The sequence below is a fragment of the Talpa europaea genome (genome assembly GCF_964194135.1).
Source record: "Talpa europaea genome assembly, chromosome: 2".
Lineage (NCBI taxonomy): Eukaryota > Metazoa > Chordata > Mammalia > Eulipotyphla > Talpidae > Talpa > Talpa europaea.
The window spans coordinates 25660836-25684574 of NC_140068.1; the positions used below are offsets into that span (position 1 = coordinate 25660836).

Sequence of the window (23739 nt, forward strand, 5' to 3'; positions counted from 1 at the left end):
ATATATTCTAGTTACAAAATCTATAGAAGCAAATGAGTGACAATTGAATGACATTAGAGATATGGTCTGTGTTGCTGTATTACTATAACTCACAGACTACTTATACTATATATTTGTTAATTAAAGTCTCCCATATTATAATAATTAGCCACTGGTAATATTGCCAATAATAGCAAAAAATTCACCTCAAAGAAGCTTTCAAGTGCCAAATATGCTGGCTCAATAGGTTAAAGTGTCTCAACAGCCTTTGAAAGGGAGCCTGTCAAGTCTATATACATCTTCCCTTGCATCCATCCATCAGTCCAATCATTCCTTCAATCTAATCACAAGCATTCATTCAATCATTCCACACATTTTCAATGAATGGCTATAACATTCCACAGTTATAACTACTTTTAAGCTGATTTTAGGATTATATTTCAGAATATTACCATATATATGAATGAATATATCCATATATAAGGTAATTTGATAATATTTATACATGATTCCTTATTTGCGTATATATCCATGTATGCTTATATGTGTATGATGTATAATGCATGTATATTTCTGTAAGTAGGTATAAATGCAAATGTATTCTTGTTTGTGACAGTTATATTCTATAAAGTTACTGCTAACACCAAAGTAGGAAATACTAAACTACTATCACTTAGGAGGATACAAAGTTAGGTTCCTTTAAACTCAGTCACAACATTCTCTTGTACAGATCCATACATAATATTACTCTATGTGCATGACACAGCACATAGAGTATCCAGCAATTCATCTCCTAGGAATCTATCCAAAAAGGACAAAAACCTAATTCCAGGGGATAAACACACTCTTATGTTCACTGCAACATTGTTCACAGAAGCCAAACAATGGAATCAGCCTAAGTAAATAAACATGAGTAAAGAAGATGCGGCATATTTATGCAATGGAACACTATTCAGCTATATAAAAAAAGATGTAATTTTGCCATTTGCAACAACATGGATGGAACTGGAAGGGATTATGCTAAGCAAACTAACTCAGAAGGAGAAAGACAAATACCAGATGCTCTCATTCATGTGTGGAATATAAAAAGCACAGCAAAAAAAAAACAGACAAAACTAAGCCAAAACAAACCTTTAAAATATGACTTCAGAACGGAGACTCCAGAATGGGAGGGTAGGAGAAGAGAGAAAAGGGGAAAGAGGATCCAATGGATTAGGGTGGAGGATGGGTATGGTGTAGTAACATACATCTGAAGAGGTGTGTACCTATGCCCTTAAATCATATACAGTGTTGCGAACCAACATTACTTCAAAAATAATTTAATATGAAAAACAAATATATAAAATGTAGATTTTTTTTAAAGTGGCTGTCTTATCATTCCCAAAAACTTCATCCCAAAAACATAGCCTATCATTCCCCAAAACTTCAGCTAATAAAAAATCAGAACAATGTTTCTCACATCCAAGAGGCTTTTGGCCTATCACAGAGGTGAGAGAGCCCAATGCTGGGATACTTGGCCTCAAACTAAGACACTCCCTCCTATACTGAATGAAGCCATGAATTATCATCACATGTGCCTGTGAAATGTGTGCCATGGGACTCAGCCAGTGCCTACCTATTTGTGTCTGTTGTGGTTGGGTGACTGTCTATGGCCTGTTAGTCTTGCCACTGGACTAGACACTTACCGTAACAACAGTGTAATGATTTGGGAAGGTCTTAGTTGGATAGGCAGGTCTCAGATATTTTGAATGAATTCCACATGTTTCTGAAACCAAGCATAGTGATAAATTGTTACTTCCTCAGAAATTTTTTGATTAGCTAAATCAGAACATAAAAATTTCCTGGAAAGGGTCTCCCTGGTGGCGCCATGGGTTGAGAGCCGTGCTGTGAAGCTGTCTGCCGCCTCTGCACCGTGGGTTAGATTCTTGGCCAGCCAGGGAGAAACCCACATGGCACAGTAGACCTCTTCTGCCTTGCCCGCTGCTCCCCTGAGCAGTGTCTTCGGTCCATCTGCCTGTTCTGCTCCCCTCCCTGTCTCTGGTGATTTCTCTCACCCTCCTGAGCCTCTGACTGTACACTAGTTCTTGTATAAATAAATAAATCTTTAAAAAAATTTCCCGGAAAAATAGAAAACTATCTAGAGTGAACGGAAGATGTAGAGTAGTTGAAATTCTGATGCCCAGAATTTCCCCATCCAAGGAATGTCAGTTATAGAAGAGGAGTGAGTTAAATCAAGGTTCTTCAAAATGTTTCTGTAAAGAACTAGAAGCCTTGAGTATCTTAGGCTTTGTAACTTCATATAGTCTTTTTTGCTTGTAACAATTAAACTCTGCTATTAAGAACCAAAAGCATCTTTAGACAATGCATAAGCAAATAAGCATGGTTGTTTTCTAATAAAAAGTTTTTATAGACACTGAATTGAATGTCACATAATTTTTTTCATGTCATAAATATTATTCTTTTCTTCCCAACCATTCGAGAATATAAAATAATTCTTAGCCTGTACATAGGCCATACAGGATTAGAATGGACCAGTTTTCGGTTCATGGACCATCACTTGCTGATGTGTAAATTATACACATACAGATTTGCTTGCTTTTACTGCACCCCTCTTTCTGACTCAGGTCATTATAAAGAATTTCTGTGTAACAGTTGCATCTCAACTAATAGTTGTTATACGTAAACTATTCAAGAAGAGAAAAGTCAACATAGCCATCTAGGTAACTAAAAAGGAATTTGACTTGTGTGAGTACATAAGCCCATGTCAACTACTAATGTTTATAAAATGTGCTAACTTTACTACTTATTATTTTCAGTACAATTTCCATTTGCTCAGAAGTTTCCTGTGATCTGTTTTACACAAACCATGGCATTAATTTTGCTTTCAATTGTTCTGTTGTTTTCCATCTGCGCAATAACCCTGCTTTAGGTCAAAACGACTAGAGCACATTGCTATTTCCTCTGCAGCAGTGAAATACAGAAATTTTCCATACTAAAATCCTATCAACTCTAATTTTAAAAGAAAGCTTCACTATTATAAAATTCTATTTAGGCTAAAACAAAAGAAGAAAGTATTTGCTAATAAACTTTGCAGCTGGAAATGATAATTTTCTTAAATAAGCATAGATTTGGTTTCCTTCCCAGACCCTAGTTCAAGGTTTCTAATATGATGCAGGAATTTCCTCCTTCAAACTTTTATGGCCCTATATCAAGTCACTAAATCAGATTCTGCTAGGTATGGGGGATTTGGAGTAAAAGATGAAGGAAAGGGAACCCAAAACAATCTGTAGTTTTAACAAACACCACAGGTGATTCTGATGTACTTACATTTGAAACCTGCTCTAGGACTTGATTCAAAAAGTATAATTAAAGATTAAAATAACCTTTTTTATCTTTTTTAGTCAATACTACCAATAAAAAATTTTGTCCTCAAGGAGAAATACATTTAAAGTCAGAAGTCAAGAGAAGAAAATGAAAACTAATGCACTTACAACATTTGAAGAATTTAAATGGATGGAAAGTCATACAATGAGCAAAAATAAAAAATCAGTTTCTCAACCTAAATTCCCAAAAACAAATGAATGGATCAAGAAGATGTAGTGTGTGTGTACACACACACACACACATACAGGAATACAACTCTGCAATCAAAAAGGATAAATTCATGCCATTTGCAGAAACATGGATGGAGCTGAAAGGGATTCTGCTCAGTGAAATAAGTCAGAAGGAAAAAAGAAAAATATAGGATGGTTTCACATACAGGAGGAAATGAGGAAACCAAATAAAGGGTCAGGGAAAAAAGACAAAATTAGCAGGCAAACTATAGATCTGAGGCTTACAGCAGTGGTGGGGGGAGGGAGAAGAGTCAAAACAGGGAAGAGAAGAGCACAAGGGACTATGGTGCTCACATCACTGGTGATGTGGTGGTGGGAGATTTATGTGGACTACACCTGAGAAGAGAAATCAAATATTGTACAAAACTTAACAATGTAAGAAAATTTTTTAAGTAAAATAAAGTCAGTGTCTGTTTTCATTTCCTTGAAACATGGGTGACACAATCAGATTCTTAAATGCCTAAAAATCAAGTTATAAAACTGTGGGTCTGCTAATCCTAAGTGGCCTGTTCAGCCACCATTTTGTCACCTATAGTTCTAAATCCTAGGCAAGGTCAAAATGGCCCCGCACAGGAGCCCAAGCCTGCAAGGTTCCCTTCAAATCAAACACGAGCACAAAGCTGGATCAATCTGGGAAGGCTATGCATCATGAGGTATGACTGGGAACGCCTGACGGGCCGAGGATGGTGTATGACAAGGGACTTCAGAAGCTGATCAGTGCATAAGATTAAAGCCAAGGTGGGGGGAATTAGGGCTTGGTCTAAATGACAATACTGAGTCATCAAGCATATTAGAAGTGCATGGAGGGCAGACTCATAATCCCTGATCTTCTATATTCTTCCCATTTCTTTAGTCTTCTTCCCCTTAATCTCCTTCCCTTTTCCTTTTGCTCCTCCCCCTTACAACTGATGTTGTAAATCAATAAAAAGGCCAGGATCTTGCTCTTCAGCAGCATCCTGCATTATGTACCCTGCTCCATGAGTCTTGTTTCTTTACAGTGTGTTGTTGCCTGACGCAACATAAAATAAAATACAAAGTAAGATGCCATTAGTGTAAAAATAGGACACTTCCCTAGCTACAATGCCCTAAACAGGATACCTCTTCTGACTATACACTCAGGTTACCATCTTGGATCACATTCATTTGAATCAGAGCTACTGTAGTAGTGCAAAGAAAGCAAGATCTATCACTGTTTCTTCTATATCTTAATAAAATAAAATTATGACCAAATGGAATAATAATAACAATTCTAGAAGGGCACAAAATAAAAACTAAGATGATCAGGATAAAAGGGTTTTTTTTGGTAGTTTTTTATTTTTTAACTATCTACCCTGCAACATTGTTTTTGAAATGTTTATCATTTGCATGATTTACTCCTTAATTTTTTTTTAAAAAGGAAAGTGCCACCAAAAAAAAATCTAAAGATATAAATAATGGGATAAATATATCTCCATAATGCCTACAAACTACTAGAAGGAGCAAAAGACAAAATGTATAGTTAAGTGAAACAGATAAAGAATGTACAGATGCAGCAAAAACAGTACTAGGAGAGAAGTTTACAACAATGAACATTTATTTTACAAAAAAGAAATTTTGAAGTAAACGAACTTTATACATTAAGAAACTAGAAGAACAGACAAAACCCAAAGTTGGCAGAAGGAAAGAAACAATATATATTTGAGCACAAATAAATGAAATAGAGAATATAAAAACAATTTTTTAAATCAACAAAATTTAATTGTTTTTTAGAAAAGATAAAATTCCATAAACCTTTAGCTAGACTAAGAAAGAAAACTCTCCATTTATCCTTCAATATGGAAGGACAGGGACCTCCCTGGAGACTCAGGGGTTAAAGTCTCAGTGCTATCAAGCTATAGCCAGCCACTGCAGCCTGAGTTGGATCCCTGACCAGGGAGCTAACCCACATGGCACAGTGGACCTCTCCTATCTCTCCAGTGCTCCCTTCAGGAGTGTATTTCAGGTAATATGCCTGTTCTGCTCCCCACTGTCTCTGGTAAATCCTCTCACCCCCAACCCCAAACCTCTGGCCTGCACTCCAGTTTTGTATGCATAAATAAAAAAATAAACCTTTAAAAAATATATGGAAGGATGTCTCTGTGGAAGAAAATAACTACCATGATTTCCAGTGCTTTGTTGAAACCTCAGCTGCCAGGCCTTCTGATCAAGCATCTGTAATTTCATATTGTTGGAGCATCTTTGTATCCCTTTTTATAAGTTTGCACTGGCTGAACCAAAAAAGAAGGCATGTGCAAATTTCTAGAGGAAATATGATCCTAGGAAAGATTTTGAGATGCTGAGGAAGACTGGTATCTTTCAGGGTGCAAAGTGATCTTAAAACATAGAGGATTGGGCCTCCCCTGGTGGCACAGCGGTTGAGCGCTGGGCTGTGAAGCTGCCCGCAGCCTCTGCAGTGCCGGTTTGATCCCCGACTGCAGGCGAGGGTCCCATATGGCGCGCAGACCTCTCCTGCGGGTCCCACTGCTCCCCTCAGCAGTGTATTTCATCAGTCTGCCTGTTCTGTTCCCCACTCTGTCTCTGGTGAATCCTCTCACCTCCAGCGCATCTGGCCTGTACCCCAGTTCTTGTATAAATAAATAAATAAATCTTTAAAAAAAAAATAGATGATTTCTTTGGCTTGACGTCTGTGGAAGCTTCCCACTTACTCGTGTTCCTGGACTATGAAACATTAATATTTGGGCTAAGGAATAATTTCTCTTGATAAATAAACAAATATTGTTGGGGGAAAAAAGAAAAAAGAGAGGGAAGACTCAAATAAATGAAATGAAATCAGCAATGCAAAAGGAGACATTTTACCAATACTACTAAAAATAAAAAGGATCTTAAGAAAAATTATATCCTGCAATCCACATAGTCTAGAAGAAAATGGATAAATCTTTAGAAACACAACCTACCAAAATTGAATCATGAAATAAAAAGTGTGAAAAGGCCTACAACTAATAAGAAAATTGAATCAATAATCAAAAGCATTCCAAAAAGCACAGAACCAGATCACTTTTATAGGAATTCTACCAAACATTTAAAGAAGAATTAATGCCAGTCATTCTCAAACTAAAATACTAAAAATAAGGAATATTAAAAATAAGGAACACACCCAAACTCCTTTTACAAGGCTAGAATTACCCGGATACCAAAACCAAACAGACATAAGAAAATATAACTGTAGGCCAATATCACTGATGAACATAGAGGGGGTTTTGTTTGTTTGTGTGTGTGTTTGACTTTGTGTAGAAGAACTGGGGTGTAGGCCCAAAGCAATAGTAATCAAAACACAATGTGATATTGGAATGAAAACAGACACATAGATCAATCAATGGAATAGAATTTGGATCCCAGAAATAAACCTATACTTAGGACAAAGGAGCCAAGAACATATACAATGAAGAGAGTCTATTCAACAAAAGATGCTGAGAAAATTGGACAACTACATGCAAAAGAATGAAAGTAGACCACTATCTCACACCACACACACAAAATAAATTCAAAATGTATGAAAAACTGATGTAAGGCCTGAAATCATAAACATACAAGAAAACACAAGCAAAACACTTCATGACATTGGCTTCAGTGAGGTTTGGGAACTCAGCTACAGCAGGGAAAACAAAGGTCTGCTGTCACATTCTCCACTTTAAGTCCAACATTCTTACAAGGTCCTCATTCTTCCACCAGATCTACTCTTAAATGGGTCTTCTACAAACTGAGCACATTTTGCTTTGGTAGACTTAGTTAGCAATATCTTCACACATTAAAGGATTGAGATATTGGCTGACTGACTTACAAAAAAAAATTAAACCTTAGAAAGGGGAAAGCTCTCAATGGTTCAATATTTCACTTGTGTCCTTTCCAACTCTGCATAGAATGAACAAGTCGAATGATTCTATTTCAAAAGGAGTTCAGGATAGCTTGGCTAGTCAAATTCTCTTTTGGACAGAATTTGATATCCAGAATTTGATAAAAGAAATGCAGATAAGGAAAATGAAACAGTAAGGTGTTAATTAACTTCCCAGGTCAAAATAATTCAATGATAAGTGATAAGTTCTTTTTGGAGACATTTCTGTCAGAGTCCTAACTTCTTCATCCCTTTGCTAAAGTTTTATCTCAGTGAGTGAGAGAGAAGCTAAAGAAACAAAATACCCTTGCAGGGGTAAGTAGTGTATCTTCCTATAATCATGCTGTTTTACAGCTGGAATTAACAGTAAAAGTCACTAGTCCTAATTCCCTCATTTTATGAAGGAAACTGAGGTTTAGGAAAGGTAGTTGAATTATTCAGTGTTAAGCAGCTATTTTTTAATAATTAGGACAAAAATAAAAACAGAAAACTAGTAAAATCAACAAAAACTTTGAGGACTTTGGAGGTAAAAGAGGGTCTGGCCTAGTAGAGGGAAAAGGAAGAGAGGAATTGTAAAGAATCGAAGAATATGAACCCTGACACCAGCCCTCTGTCTTTAACCACGCTGAGTCTGTAGGAATTCAACTTCTCTTCATTGTTATTTTTACAAAATCGTGTGACTAACAAGAATCATAACAGAGAAGTACAACTTCATGATAAAAGCGATAATAAAAACTATGTTGGTAATAGCTTAAGATCACCCGATGTACATTTTTTATAGGAATATATATATATATATATTATTATTATTATTATTTTTTTTGCACAGTATTCCTGTCAGGTATATGTGACCATTTTGCAGATGAAAAGTCTGGGGCACCAAGAAGCGAGGTAAACCAGACTGAGGTCTCACAACTAGTCAGTGGTAGAGAGCCAGGGTCAAGGCATGGTGATTCCAGTACAAGATATAGATACTGGGCTCTTTGCCTTCTGGAGTGATGGTTTGTGATGATTCTGCCCAGTCTACTAAGATTCCTTCAGGATCCTATCCTTCTTGGTCATATTCATCTTGCTGAAATACAGATTCCAGGTCTGACAAACACCACTTTGAGACGGTGTAAGTGAACAGATTTCCATACAATTCAAGATGTATTCAAGTACAAAATAAATGAAAACAAAGAAACAAAAAGATAAACATGCCACCCAAAGTGGAAGGAGTGGCCAAAGATCATGAAGATTGATATCATGTGGTAAAGTCATCAGGAACATGTTAGGAGCTGGGCCAAGAAGCCACTAAGGGTAAAGGTCAGAAAGCAAGGTGCCATCTAGAGACCAACCAGTGAGGGGTTGTCATTTGCATGCCTCTGGCAGAACACTTACTCAGTTTGTTAATATTAGGCATTAGGGTACTCCATGTCTGTAAATATTCAGCTCTAAATCCATCCATGGAAAACAAAATAACGGGTGGCAGGTTAAATCTGAAAATGGAAAACAAACAAGCAAAAAAAGCCCATTATTTTGATTGAAAAAAAATAGACACTTTTCTGCACCTCCTAAAATTCTCTGAATTAAAAGATGCTTAGAAGGGCCTCCTTGGTGGTGCAAGGGGTTAAGACACAGCCTCTGCAGCACCAGTTCGATTCCCCAGCTAGCCAGGGAGCAACCTACATGGCGCAGCAGACCTCTCCTGACTCGCCTGCTGCTCCCCTCCTCAGCAGTGTACTTCAGTCAATCTGCCTGTTCTGTTCTCCACTCTGTTTCTGGTGAATCCTCTCACCCCCCCACACCTTTCACCTATACCCCAGCTCTTATATGCATAAATAAATAAATCTTGAAAATAAATAAATAAATAAAATGCTTAAAAAGTACAATAATAATATAGATGTGGTCAAGTTTCTTTCATTTAAAAAAAAAGTTGCTACCTTCCTTAAGAGCCAGTACTTTGAGTACATTAGTAATCCCTAACAAAAATATTTTTTTAAAGTGTTGCGTAAATTATCTGGGTCTTTCAACTTTGAAAACTACCACCCTTAGAATTCTACAGTTTAAAAAACTTTGGCTAGCTTTATTTCCATTTACTCTTTGGCAGGGGCTATCTATGACATGCAGTGGTAAAAACACATGGAGTTAATTAATTGTAGTTTTGCAATAGATGTCAGTAACACACAAGCACAACATTAGCAAAACATCACCAGAACTGGGATTTTACACTGCAGACCTTTCTTAGCCCTGGCCCTGGCTAAGAAGCCAAGACTGAATTCAAATTTCAAACTCGAAAATTATTGAAGTTACAATTATTCTACCAACTTTTGGATATGATTATGATACAGAATTTCACAACCTTATCATTTGAGATGTTTTATTCTGAGGTTCTACTTTTTTGACTTTTTACTCTAATATCTCAGTATATTGATATCACTTCAAAAGTATCCCAATCTCCCTTTTTTTAGACCCAGCATAATTTAAAATGATGGAAAGTAACTTTGTGGTTATAGTTAGATACTGTCTTTTCTCAGTTTTTTTTTTCACTTTTTACATTTTACTTGTATTTTATGTACACAAGCACACAATTTGAAGATGTAGCATTATATAATATTTTCCTAAATGAACTCCATTTTGCAGCCATCACCCATATTAAGAAACAGAATATTAGCAAAACTTATTCATTACACAGTTGATAGTATGTGGGTCCTTTCCAGTTTAGGATTATTAGGAAGAACAACCATAAACAGGGTAAGTGTGTCTAAATTCCAAACAGTGCATGCTAGTGAGTATGTAAAAAGAAATTATTTTCAACTCCATGCTCAAGTAGTTTCACACACAAAATTTTGAACTAAGATCAGAGGGAGGCAGGGAGGAGCACAGGGGACTGTGGTGATGGTGCATGGGCGTATTGGTGGAGGAAACTCTATGGGGGCTATACCTGAGGGGGTAGGGGGAAGCTACTATTGTTTAAAAATGAACAATGATGTAAAAAATAAAATAGTTAAAAATAAAATAAAATATGGATGAAACAAAAAAATAAATAAAATTTTGAACTAAAACATACTTTCCAAAAATTTGGTTAGGATGTCTTTAAAAATTCTGACAAAAAGAAAATTCTGAGTGCTGATACCAGCTGGAAATAAGAATGTTTTAGATTTTTAATGTGCTTTAGCAAAACTAGAAAAAATCAATATAGCCATTTAATTCCACATTGTAAAAGAAATGGAAGATGCTGAAAGATAGTTTATTTGCTTTCCCAGATTATGCACTTATTGTAGTGTAATTAATTTTAAGGTATTTGAGTCAGATGTTGAGCAATTTATTGAGAATAAAAAGCATAAAGAAATTGCAGTCCTTATCTAGGCAGTGAAACTGAGAAGTAAACAGAAGTGGTTACAGGATAGATTTGAGTATCGGTCGCCATAGTACACAGAATGTCAAGTTTAACCTTTGTACATCCCACATCGATCAGGAACATAAGGGAGCCCCTGCCTTCCCACACAAGCCATTGGCAGCGCTGCCCCAGGTGGGTAAAAGAACCACACCTAGCCCCCCACCCACCAGGAACACCCAGGAACCCTGCAAGGCACCAGCCATAAGGTAGCCACGTGCCCAACCACAGCAGCACATGTGAGAGATACAATACCTGTGATATCACTTATGAGTCTAAAAAATATTGTGCTAAGAAAAAAAATACAAAACACCCAGACACAAGAAAACATAAGGTATCATTCTTTTTATAAGAAATTCTAAAACTAGAATCTATATTGATAGCTATCACAACATAAGTTATCTTTCTGTGGTGATGGAAAGATTCTATACCTGAGAATATATCTGTGGGTTATATAGATTTACGAATTTAAAAATTTCATTATATTATACATATTAGTATGAACATTTCAATGGATATGCACTATACCTTCATGAAAAAATAAGAATGGAAAGTGAGAGTCTTAACTATAAAGTGTAGACATTCACAAAAAAAATTAAAGTGGTCAACTGCCATTAGCATTAAAAAATACATATTTTTTCATTGCCATTAGCATAATGCTGATTAAAAACTTAATATTCATAAACATGGCATCACAATAATCTTGCAGCCTAAACACAGTGTCAAACATCCATGGGATGATGGATGATGTTGACTTAATTCTCATATTAAATAGTCTGAACTTGACATTATTATTATTTTGATTTTATAGATGAGGCTTAGAAGTGGCTAGTACAAGTCAGGACTCAAACCTCCCTTTTATTATAAAATTATTTGCTCTTCCACCTAGAAGCTGTGGAAAAGTTGAGAACTGGGGGATACCAAAATAGCACAGTACAAAAACACATTTTCTTCCACACACATTTCTTTAAGGGAAAACTGCTATGTAAAAATGCTTCCGCCGATTCTTTCTATAGTCAGGTATTCCCTCCTCCGTCTTGTATCTCACTATTATCCACCCAGTTCTTGGAACAGAAGAGTAATGTAGGCAGTGGCAGAAATAAATGGCAACTGGTGAAAAGGAGAAATGGACCCAGACTCATAGGAAACATGGGACATGTTTCCAGAGCTGAGAAAATCCAGGAGCAGCCATCAAGTGCAGGAGCTGCAGGGGGCGGTGGGCTGCGGGGCTGTACCGTCCAGAATTCATCACCTGTGCCACCTAGCAAAGTCTCCTACTCATCCTTCACAGTCCTCCCTTTATTGTGAAGCCTTCCTTTAATAAACCTCTGCTCGTTCCTCAGTAAGAGTAAATTTGAGGTACCAGGTAATTATGGAAAGGAGTTCTGGCTGGAGTAATCTAAATTCTGGCCCTGACCTTGGGAATACTGGGATTTAATTCTTTAACCATTTTTTTAAGTTTTGTAAGACAGGAATATAACAAGTTGCTTTGCAAATAATAAAGAAAAACAAAAGCCTGCAATGAATTTGAAAACATGAGGAATCTTTTTTGCCAACATTTTGTTTAAAAGTCAAGAGAGGAGGAAATTCCTCCCTTCCTCTCAATGATTGATACATTCCCTTGTGCCAGTTACTAAAAATCCCCACATGTTCTCACCCTTCTGGACATTGAGGCTTCTGGATGGTGGCACACTCCTCTTTCACCCATGGAGTTTCTCCTGAAAAGCATGAGATCAAAATCTTTAGAGTGCTGCACCACAGACAAGAAAATAAAAACAAAACAAATGTTCAATAAACATAGTTCTTTCCAAACTACTTAATTCATGTTACTTCAATGACTAAATTCCTCAGAATATATTCAGTGCTGTTTCACAGGCTGGCAACATCAGTTCTTCTACTGATCTACACTAACTGAATACCTGGCAGCTCATCTTTATCAGGAAAAAGCAAGGGAAGTCCTCTAGCTGGAAAGGAAAAATTTCTTCTCACTTTTTAAAATATTTTCCTTGATGGCAATTTTTCTCAAGTGCTAAAAAATTAGCTTAATTACTGTAGGTAGTCAGTTTAAACCAAAAAAAGAAGAGAAAGCATGAAGAAAATCACAATGAGAATAACTGGCATTAGATGGGGGGGGGGGTTACAAATTGTGAAGATCTTCATTTTAAAAATTTCTACTCCATAGATATTTCTGTATGTGGAACATTCCAGCTAATTAATGAAATGGAAATGGTAGACTATGAATGTCATTATTTACAACCCCTAATGGATCTAGACAATGATCACCAATGGCTAACATCCCAGAAAGGGAGACAATTAGACAAGTTGTGCCTCTTGACGAATGTGTCACAACCTAAAAAGCAAACTTGTTGAATGCATACATGTATACATGCATTCTCCTGAATCTGAACAGTCTTCTGGTCCTAAACACCAATTTCTAGGAATTACAGGGAATGACAAACTGCTTCCATGTCATGAGGTATGCATCTGCAAAACTCAGACTCAGAAAGAATGATCCCATTTCTCCAACATGTAAGTTGCAAAAGGAACAAAAGAGGAAGAGAGAACCTACTTTTATTTTTTTTTAAATAATAAATTTTATTTTTATATTCCCCCATACAATTGCAAACCTCCCATTCTGACCCCAATCCCTCCCCTCCCAGCCCCCACCCCCCCCAAAAGTGTCTCTGGTTCATAGTTTTTTGTTGATTTTGATTTTCACTTTCTTATAGTTATTCATTTTCCTGGTCCCTTATTTAAGTTTTCTAGATTCCTGCTATGAGTGAGACCATCCGGTATTTTTCTTTTTCTTTTTGGCTTATTTCACTGAGCATGATCCCTTTCAGCGCCATCCATGTTGCTGCAAATTGCATGTGTTTATCATTTTTGAATGCTGAGTAGTATTCCATGGTATATATGTACCACATCTTCTTGATCCAGTCATCTATTTTTGGGCATTTAGGCTGTTTCCAAAGCTTAGCTATTGTAAATAGTGCTGCTATAAACATAGGGGTGCAGGTGTTCTTTGGAATTGATGTTTCTGTGTCCTTTGGGTAAATACCTAGGAGTGGAATTGCTGGATCATATGGAAGCTCTATGTTTAGTAGGTCCAGAAATATCCACACAGCTCTCCATAGTGGTTGGACCAGTTTGCACTCCCACCAACAGTGTAGAAGAGTTACTTTTTCTCCACAACCTCGCCAACATTTACTGTTGCTAGTTTTTTTAATATGTGCCATTCTCACTGGTGTAAGATGGTATCTCATGGTAGTTTTGATTTGCATTTCCCTGATTACAAGTGATGTTGGACATTTTTTCATATGTCTGTTGGCCATTTGCATTTCCTCTTCAGAGAAGTTTCTTTTTAGCTCTTCTGCCATTTTTTGACTGGATTATTTTCTTCGTTGTTGCTGAGTCTCATCAGCTCTTTTTAGATTTTTGTGATCAGTACTTTATCATTAGTGTTGTGTGCAAAAATGAGAACCTACTTTTAAATGAATCCACTGAGTCTACTTCAAGCTTTTTAAAAAAATATGATAATAATCAGAAAAAAAATGATGAAAACTAGATATTTGATGACAGTAATACTTATCAATGAGATTTTTTAAAAACGTAATTGGGTGTCAATGGTTCATTTTTTTAAAGATTTATTTATTTATACAAGAACCGGGGTACAGGCCAGATGTGGGAGGGTGAAAGTATTTACCAGAGACAGAGTGGGGAACAGAACAGGCAGATTGACTGAAATACACTGCTGAGGGGAGCAACTGGCGAGACAGGAGAGGTCTGCTGGGTCATGTGGTTATCTCCGAGGCTGGTGGGGATCAAACCGGCACTGCAGAGGCAGCAGACAGCTTCACAGTGCTGCGCTCAACCGCTTATGCCACCAAGGAGGCCCAGTTATCAGTGAGATTTTATGTGTATTAATGGTATAATTTTTAAATTCTCTTTTTAAAAAATATATATACTGAAAATATTTATAAATAAATGATACTAACTCTAGGATTTGCTTCAAAATAGTCTAAAATTGAGGGGGCAGCACAAGGAGCATAAAGTGCATATTTTTTTAAGGAAAAAAACCCCAAACTTGAAAATAAACAAAAGAAGGGGAGGATTGCTCACAAACCTTCATTTTAATATCATGCTGGGAATTATCTTAAAAGCCTCTATATGGATTATCCCATAAATTATGGGTACATGACTTATCTAGATTATTCTTTACCACACATTTTACAACTCAGTAAAGATAGCAGATACTTGGTAAAAAACTAACAGCAACCTAACATTCTTGTTTGATAGCAAATAAGTTGCCCTGTAGAAATGCCAATCATTTTTGTACCACCAAAAATTACAGTTTTAGTGACTATTCCAATATTCTTTCAGCCCTATAAGTATTTTATCTCTTCAATTCTCTTTGAGGCAGTTTAACATTGAGTCAATTATTATTAATAACAATTATTAATGAGTTAATTATTAATAATTAACTAATGAGTTAATTAATAATTAATAATGAGTTAATAATGTTTTGATGTGCTCACTTTACATTCATGAGTCTTTTTGAAAATTACATGTTGTCAATATGAGATAAGATGGCCATGAGTTAATAATTGCTGAAGCCAGATAATAGACATATGGAGAAAACATGCTATTCTCTCATTTGTAGATATGAGAAATTAATTGTCAAGTTTTTTTAAGTTCTAAATTTAAAATATAAATTAATTGGCATCTTGCACAAAAATTATTCAAATCCCCTCAACCTACTTTTATGATTTAATTTTGGCAAAAATCATCTAACATTTTTACATGTAATATGTTAAATCCCTAGAATCAGAAAACATTTACATTTATTTCAAAAGTAAATTGAAATGACTAAATGAATCCCCATCACATAACCAAACAGTGGCAATGTTAAACTTCAACACTGCTTACAACAGTGACTTTCATTTCTTATGAATTCAAGCAATATTGCATAGTGAATTCAATGGGAATTTTGACATGACCCGAGGCTCAAACTTGGAATAAAATGTTGAGTTATAAAATGGGATAAAAAGCAAGAAAATAAAGATATTAAAGGCAGTATATGGTTCATGAAATTGTTAGATAAATAAGAAAAAGAGTCTACTTGACTTTATGAATTTAAAGGAATTTTTCATGATACAATAATCACTATTCTATATCAAATAATTGTTATTTTAAAAAACACTTAACCATTTCAGGTTTTTATTCTCCTTTCTGATGGATCTTTTTAGCTGATTCTTAATTGCATTTTATACAAAATCGATCCATCTATTAGTGCAAACCTATTTTCTATTAAAGTTATAGTTAATGTTTCTACTTTAAAATTTCCTCCTATTCAAAAAAAATTCAAAATTCATGTAATCTCTTTTTCTATTTAAAAGTATTAAAAGGGTAAGCAAGTTAGCTCCATGGCGTGTGGCATTATGGAAAAGGGATTGTTATCTTGAAGCAACTTTCTTGATATGTACATTGTGTAAATTTTCATAAATTTCAGATCTGCAGAAGGATTGATGATTTTTAAAAATCTACATCACTTACAAAGGAGGAAGCAGGTGGAACAGGAGTTGAGTAACCTGGATTCTAATTTTGGCTCCACATCAACTTTCTGAGGGTCCTATGAGTAATTTAACCACTCAGGACACAGTTGTTTCAAAGGTAACAAATACAGGATTGATACGCACACCAGATGACCGTTTTCATTATTGTTAACTGTAGGACCTGTCATGTGGTATCTCAAATCACAAGTAGATCTAGCATAGTTACTGAACAGAAAAAGACCTGGCCTTGCAGATGAATATCAAACTTTAACTTTCCCTTCTATTATATAATATCTGTGTAATGCTCTTCCCTCCTTTTCTAGTCACAAAACACATTTCTTCCTTCCTTTCAACCAGAACCACCATCTTTCAGTAACTCCCCAAAATAATCAAACCACAAGGAAAGAGGAGAGGCACCTGCTATATATTGTTTCTCAAGACCTTTTAGAAAACACAGAGTTGTTTTGGCCACAAACTTGTGAATTAACAAAAGGTGGAATTGTAGACATTAAGGGGATGGGCATTGTTTAAAAAGGAATGTCCCACAAGCATTACCATGGCAAACCTGAGAGAGTCCACACTGTGGACCCAGAATGCAGTTGGCATTGATGTAAACAAGTAAAGGGCAAGATTCTTGCAGAGAATTAATATTCATATTGAACATATTAAGCCCTCATAGAGCCAAGATAGCTTCATGAAATGTGTGAGGGGAAGTGATCAGAAAAAAGGAAGCCAAAGAGAAAAGTACTTGAGTACAAATGAAGTAGCTGCCTGTTCTACCAAGAGAAGCACACTTTGTGTGAACCCAGAAAGGAGCCTGAGATGCTGGAAGCCATTTCCTATAAACCCTTGAAATGATAAATATAAAAAAAACCCCTCTCAATTATAAACACACACACAAAAAAACCCCACATCTCTTCCTACAATAAACACATTTGGTCTTTTCTCCTACATGAAGTAGATGAAGATTCTCTGATTTTTTTTAATTTTTACAGACTAAGCCAGCTTTAGGGTCACTGAACTCATAAAGCCAGGAGTTCACATCTTCTGCTTACCTTGGCAAACACTTTTATAGTCAGTGCAGCAGTCTTTCCTCTGTAAACAGTCATCTGAACAAGAGCAAAGGCTGGACTGTAGTCTGGTCTCCCCACAGCGAAATTTATTGCATGTCCATATTTGAGCTGTAAAATTATACAATTCAGTTCTAAGCATTTATATAGCTGGCACCACAAATACAAATTTTATGCTTATTTACCTGTATTATTTATGCTTACTTACCTATTAAATTCTTGGCTTATCTCAATCAATAAAACAAAATGTATAATACAAATGAGGGACAACCCAACACTCCTATTCATTTAGGTGGCAGAGAGAGATGCAGATTTACAAAGTGCAGCTCTGATCTACCTAGCAAGTAAACCTCTGAATTTGGAGAAACTGAACACTGAGCTTAGGCCCACTCAAGGTGAAGAACCGCTTGGCTCAAATGACTTTTGCCACTCAAGAGCAGCTTTGTTCAGCCCTATTGAAGGACTACTAGCAAGGAAGAGACAATGACAGCAAAAACAATAAGACCACAGTCAGGCCTATAGGAGTGGACATGGTCAGGGTACCTCCCAGCTGATGTGACAGAAATGGCAGATTAGTTCCATACCACAATCTGGTGTTTTCCCAGGCTGTGGAATTAGTATGAGATAAGATTAAGTAAATTCTAATGCTAAGAACAAGAAGACATTGGAACAAGGCTTCTTCCTGTTGCCACCTGTTAGGAAACAGTGATTAAAATGAATATCAGTTCTGTGCTTTGTTGGAGAGGTGACTGGTGTGTGGTTCCATTGTGCATATAGTTCTTCATTCCCCATTATTTATTATTTACTTAGAAAGAAAAGACTTTTGGAAATTAAATAGATTAAGTAAAGGAAACTCAGATATTATCTCTACTGGGTAATCCCCTTTCTCTTGCCTTTTCAGAGAGCATAGTGTAAGGAACTCTACTGTTCAAATCTTCACTCAACTCAAACCACTAAACCCATACTTTCCCCTTTCACAACCTTCTCTGATTTCTTGGAAAATTAAGCCTTGCAAATTGTCTTCCACCAAGACAACAGTGTTTCTCAAGTTGTGTTCTGTCAAATACTGGCATCAGAATCACTTAGAGTTAACAAGTTTTCCAGTGAGTCTCACACATCTTGAAATTTGAGAACCACTGCAAATGAAATAAATAAGATGATTAACTTCAGCCTTGATAAAACCTCACTGAAATTGATATAACCATGCAGCATTTCCCTTACTGTGGACTGTTACATTTCAAGTTCAAGTAAGTAAGGTGTGAACTCTGCATTTAGTACAGTAAGGGAGAAATAATAGGTTCTATATTTAAGGTGTTACTGGTTGAGCGGCTCCCCTGCCTCCACTGTGACTGCGCGGGTGCCTCTCTTTTTCTTTCTCCTTTTCCTAGTAAACCTGTCCTTTTAAAATGTAAAATAATAACAATAATGATAATAATGTTTTATTGGTTGAATTGTTTCTCCCAAAAAATGCTGAAGTCCTAACACCCACCAGCTGTAAATCTTATTTGAAAATGGATCTATGTAGATAATGAAGTTGAAATGATGTCACTTAGATGAGTTCTGATCCAATGTACCTAGTATACTCACTCGAAGGAAAATTTGGGCACAGAGGAGATGTAAGGAAAACATCACGTGAAGATGTGGCACAGCTGGACTTATATTTCCCAAGCCAAAGAACACCAAAACTCATGAGCAGCCCACCAGAAGCTAGGACAGAGGCATGGATCATCCCTTACAGCCTTCAGAAGGAATCCACTCTACCAAAATTTAGATCTCGGACTCTTAGCTTCCAAACTTGTGAGACAATGAGTTTCTGTTATTTGCGTACTTTGTCATAGCAACCTAGCAAACTGACACACAGCTTATCTGGGAGAGCATTTGAGCATGCATTCATGGTAGCACAACCAACATGTTCCCAAAGGCATTCTCAGAATACATACTTGATTCCACACAGGTGTCTTCAAAATCCCAGCAACAGTCACCTCGTCCTTTACATCCCATATCACACCGGCAGTTCTCCAGTCCTCTATATGATGAATCAAAGCATTTTTTCCTGCAGCTGCCTGTAGAATAAAGGAAATAAGAGAACTAATGCTTGGAAATCATTCAATATCTCACATTTAGACAGTGGATGCACATAGAAGTACTTAGCATGGACTAGGACAGACAAATAGAACATTTTTATTATGCTGTATGATCCATGAGTGAAATGTGATAAGGGGTACCAATATGAATAAGGTATACATAGGAGCATGAGGAGGCACATGGGATTTAAAGGAACAAGGTGTAGATAACCCCATTGAGTCATAGGAAGAGATCAGGACTTTTTTTAAAATGAATAAAGTTATGGAAGGCAAATGCGGACAGGTCATAGCTAAGGAGCAGCATTCAAAGGTGAAGGTGGATTGGTGAGAAGAAAGGTATTTATACCATACCAAGAAGCTTAAGTCTAACATTTGGCAATAAAAAGTCACTAGAATAAGCAGAGGACAAATAATCAGATCTGTGTTTTAGAAGCTCATTCTGGAAAACAGGTAGAGGTAAGCAAGGGAGATGGAAACTCTTGAACCAAGTAGTTGATTTTAATTCAAACCACAAATGATAAGAGGGCAGGCAAGTAGCAGCATACACTGGCAGATATAAACAGGGCTAAAGGAAATTAAAAGTGGAAGTAGTAGGAGAATGATTTTATATAAAGAATGAAAAAGTGGAATGAATCACAGATGACTTTCACTAAGTAAGCCAGGTTTCCAGGAGAAGGTAAGTTGAGTTTTTGGATAACCAAGTAAATATACATTTGATGGGGAGTCTGAAGCTCAGGAGAGAAAACTAAACACACTCATTTGGGGGTCACCAGCATTTTAGTGGTAATAAACAATAGGAAGGCTGTGGTGCTGATTGTGCAAGCATTATGTACTCATCTTAATCGAATTCTCCTTGCTATGTGTTCCCTTGGAATATCATCCGTAATGCCCTGTACTACTGCCTTCATCTTTGTATTCTAAAGGATTTCATCTATGTATTTTGGAAATAAGGAATGCATACACTATGCTTAGGAAAATTCAACTACGTGTACCTTGTCTCCTCTTTAAAACCATTGCATAGTTTTTAATTATTTTCTTTATTCCACAAATATTTATTTTAGCATCACAATGTGTCAGGCACCCTGTAGAACACTGGGGACAAAATGGTAAATAATGTAGATGTGGTTGTGGAGACTTTATATTAAGAAATATTTCTTAAAGTGGCAACTACACTAGTTTATCGTGAATACTGTATGGTACTAGAACAATTGGTTAATCTTATGGAGAAAGGAGGGTTCTTTTGATATCTTGTATATTGCTTAACATACAGGTGGTTAAGGGCAGTATTTTAGGATACTCATTTTTAAAGATTTTATTTATTTATTTATTTATTTATTTATTTATTTATACAAGCATTGGGTACAGTCAGAAGCGTGGGAGGGTGAGAGGATTCACCAGAGCCAGAGCGGGGAGCAGAACAGACAGACTGACAAAATGCACTGCTGAGGGGAGCAGCGGGCACGGCAGGAGAGGTCTGCGTGCCATGTGGGACCCTCGCGGGTGGCCAGGGATTGAACTGGCGCTGCAGAGTCTGTGGGCAGCTTCGCAGCCCAGCACTCAACCGCTGCACCACCAGGGAGGCCCTGGATACTCATTTTTAAAATAGACTAAAAAGATTAAAGAAGATGAGTACTGACAGATCCCAAAGTGAGAGATCTCCCTGATTCACCGTACTATATCTTGGCCCCAAAGGCCATAAAATGAAAGACTCAAAAAGCTTAAAAATGTGAATTTTAAAAAAAGAAAGAGGAAGGAAGGGATGGAGGGAGGGAGGAAAAACAAATGCATAAAACACAAATATAACACTGCTGTTATATGCACACACCATCATGTATACATATATATGGAAAATCCCAAACAGAATTTATAATAACGTGATAATCTTGGATGCTTCTGAGGAAGCAAATGTGGTGGCTACAGGACAGTAATGGAAGGAAAGCTTTATATAACAGATTATATGAACTAAACTAGTAAGAATTTGAAAAGCAGGAGATGTTTTCTTTAAAATGTTTATACACAATATTATGGGCTTTTCTTTTTAAAGAGTCCTTATCTTTTAGAATAAACATACTGAAGTATTTATGGAAATGAAGTGATGTCAGGCATTTGCATCAAACTAATTTAGAGAAGAGGTAGTGGACAAGGATAGAAATAGAATTGTTCAGGAATTGAAAAGAGTTGAACAGTAGATATACAGGCATTTATTAAATTAATCTTTCCATTTTTTTAATTTGCTTTCCATTCATTTTTTAAGTGCTCTATACTTAGTTCTTAGTAACTGTGTTTTAAAAATCTACATAAAAGAAACAAAGATCTGTGCCCAGTAATGCTCTCTACAGGACCCAATTTTATAACTGCAAAAATATTTTTAAGAGTTAAACAATTTAAATGTACATTAAAATATGGGGTTTATAAATTATGAAGTTTACATAAAATAGAGTCATAAGCATTTCCAGATGCATGAAGAATGTTTGAAAACACTGTGCATGGTTTTAACAACTTTGAAAAATGCTTATGTTATCATTTGGAAAAAAATAGCAAGCTAAAAAATAGCATACGGTTTTTTCATTAAACATGGCCAGCTGGTCATGTTCCTCAAAAAATAAGTCACAGAATAAGGGAAAAAAACAGATTTGAAAAAGACAAGCAACCTAAATCAAAGAACAGAGAATGGATGCAGAATAAAAATATGAAAGATAGAATAAACAGAACGGAGGAAGCAAAACCTACGTACCTAAGAGGAAAAAGTCCTAGGAGAGAAAAAAGCCAAGTGATTATTCCCTGGACCCCGGAGAGGTCCCAGACAAAAGTCACCCAGTGCCATTAGGTGAAGTTAGTGGGAACATACACAGAGGCTAAGCAGAGTGAAATGGTTGAAAGTCTGGATATGAAACCGTGAGTACCCACCTTCCTTCCTTTCAAAATTAGAAGTTTATAATCTGAAAGAATTTAAGGGTGGCATTCATCATAGAGAGAGCAGACATACTGTTCTGATGAGAAAAGATAAACAAAGTTTACTCTTAAATATAAACAGATGGTCGCCAGACATTTGAGGATAGCATCCAATATGAAAGATAAATAAAAAAAATAATAATAAGAAAAAAAAAAGAAGAAAAACTTGGTTGAAAAAAAAACAAAGTGGGGAGCAGAAGAGTTAAACTCATGTGCACGGGCACAACTAATAACTGAGATCCTCAGAAAGGACAAAATAATGCATCCATTAAATTAGAAAGAAATAATTTTAAAAATTAAAGAAATAACATTTAGAGCACTTGGAAATGAAAATATGAAGTTGGTAATGATAATTCAAAAGAGGGTGTGGTAGGCAGAATTTTGGCTCCCAAGAAGATTCTGTCTCAGTCCAGGAAAATATTAACAGACTGCCTTATTTGGCAAAGGATTCTGTTGACATACATAATTAACATGACTACTTAGTTGACTTTAGCAGAGGGAGATAGGACCCAAAAGAGAAAGAAAAAAATAGAGGTTATTGAAGAAATTATACTATAAAATTTCCCAGAACTGAAGATCATAAATTACTATATTAAGATAACCCACTACATTTCCCAGGGCAAACTTTATGCTAACAAATAAACAGAGGTAAAGAGATCTTAAACATCACCAGAGAGAGATCACTGAGAAATCAATGAAAGATCACAAGTCATGGCATCAAATTCCTTAAAAACAACACTGGATGCTAGAAGACAGAAAAGTGATATCTTTCCATTTTTAGAGAAAGATTATTTTCATTTTAGAATTTAATATCTAGCAAACTATCCAGCATTAAGTTATGATAATAAAGATATCTTTAGATGAGTAAGAAATCAAATTGTATTTCTCATGAAGAATGAGAAATTCTATCTTAGGAATTTAATAAAGGTTGTTCTTTAGCAAAATGAAGAAGTAAAACAAGAGACTGAAAGAATATAAGATCCAGCACAATGGAAATGCTGTGGAAACACCAACTATACACCAAGCCAACCAAGAGTGGAACCACACAGGTAGGAGTAGCAAGTCAGAGTTACAATAAAAGGTATCATCCTATATCCAATTTTGAACTGTCAAAAATGAAAGCCAGATAATGCCAAGGTTGGTAGGGATGCATGGGAAAAGCAGGGTAGGCTGAGGCAACCATTCTAGAAGGCAACCTGGGACCCTTCACCCAAGTTAAAACATAAACCCTAAGATTCAGGAAT

At 36.2% G+C, this 23739-nt stretch overlaps 1 protein-coding gene across 1 annotated transcript in view; it reads right to left on the reverse strand.

Annotated features, from left to right (window-relative positions):
• ENPP3 (ectonucleotide pyrophosphatase/phosphodiesterase 3) overlaps positions 1 to 23739 on the reverse strand; it is a gene marked incomplete at its 3' end in the record, with an annotated part of 74855 nt that overhangs the window by 44465 nt on the left and 6651 nt on the right. The window contains exons 3-7 of the mRNA XM_084228812.1: positions 19400 to 19522; positions 17445 to 17570; positions 12495 to 12555; positions 8842 to 8939; positions 1665 to 1744 (exon numbers count right to left, since the gene is read on the reverse strand). Coding sequence (XP_084084938.1) covers positions 1665 to 1744; positions 8842 to 8939; positions 12495 to 12555; positions 17445 to 17570; positions 19400 to 19522 — 488 coding nt within the window. The remainder of the gene's footprint in view (positions 1 to 1664; positions 1745 to 8841; positions 8940 to 12494; positions 12556 to 17444; positions 17571 to 19399; positions 19523 to 23739) is intronic.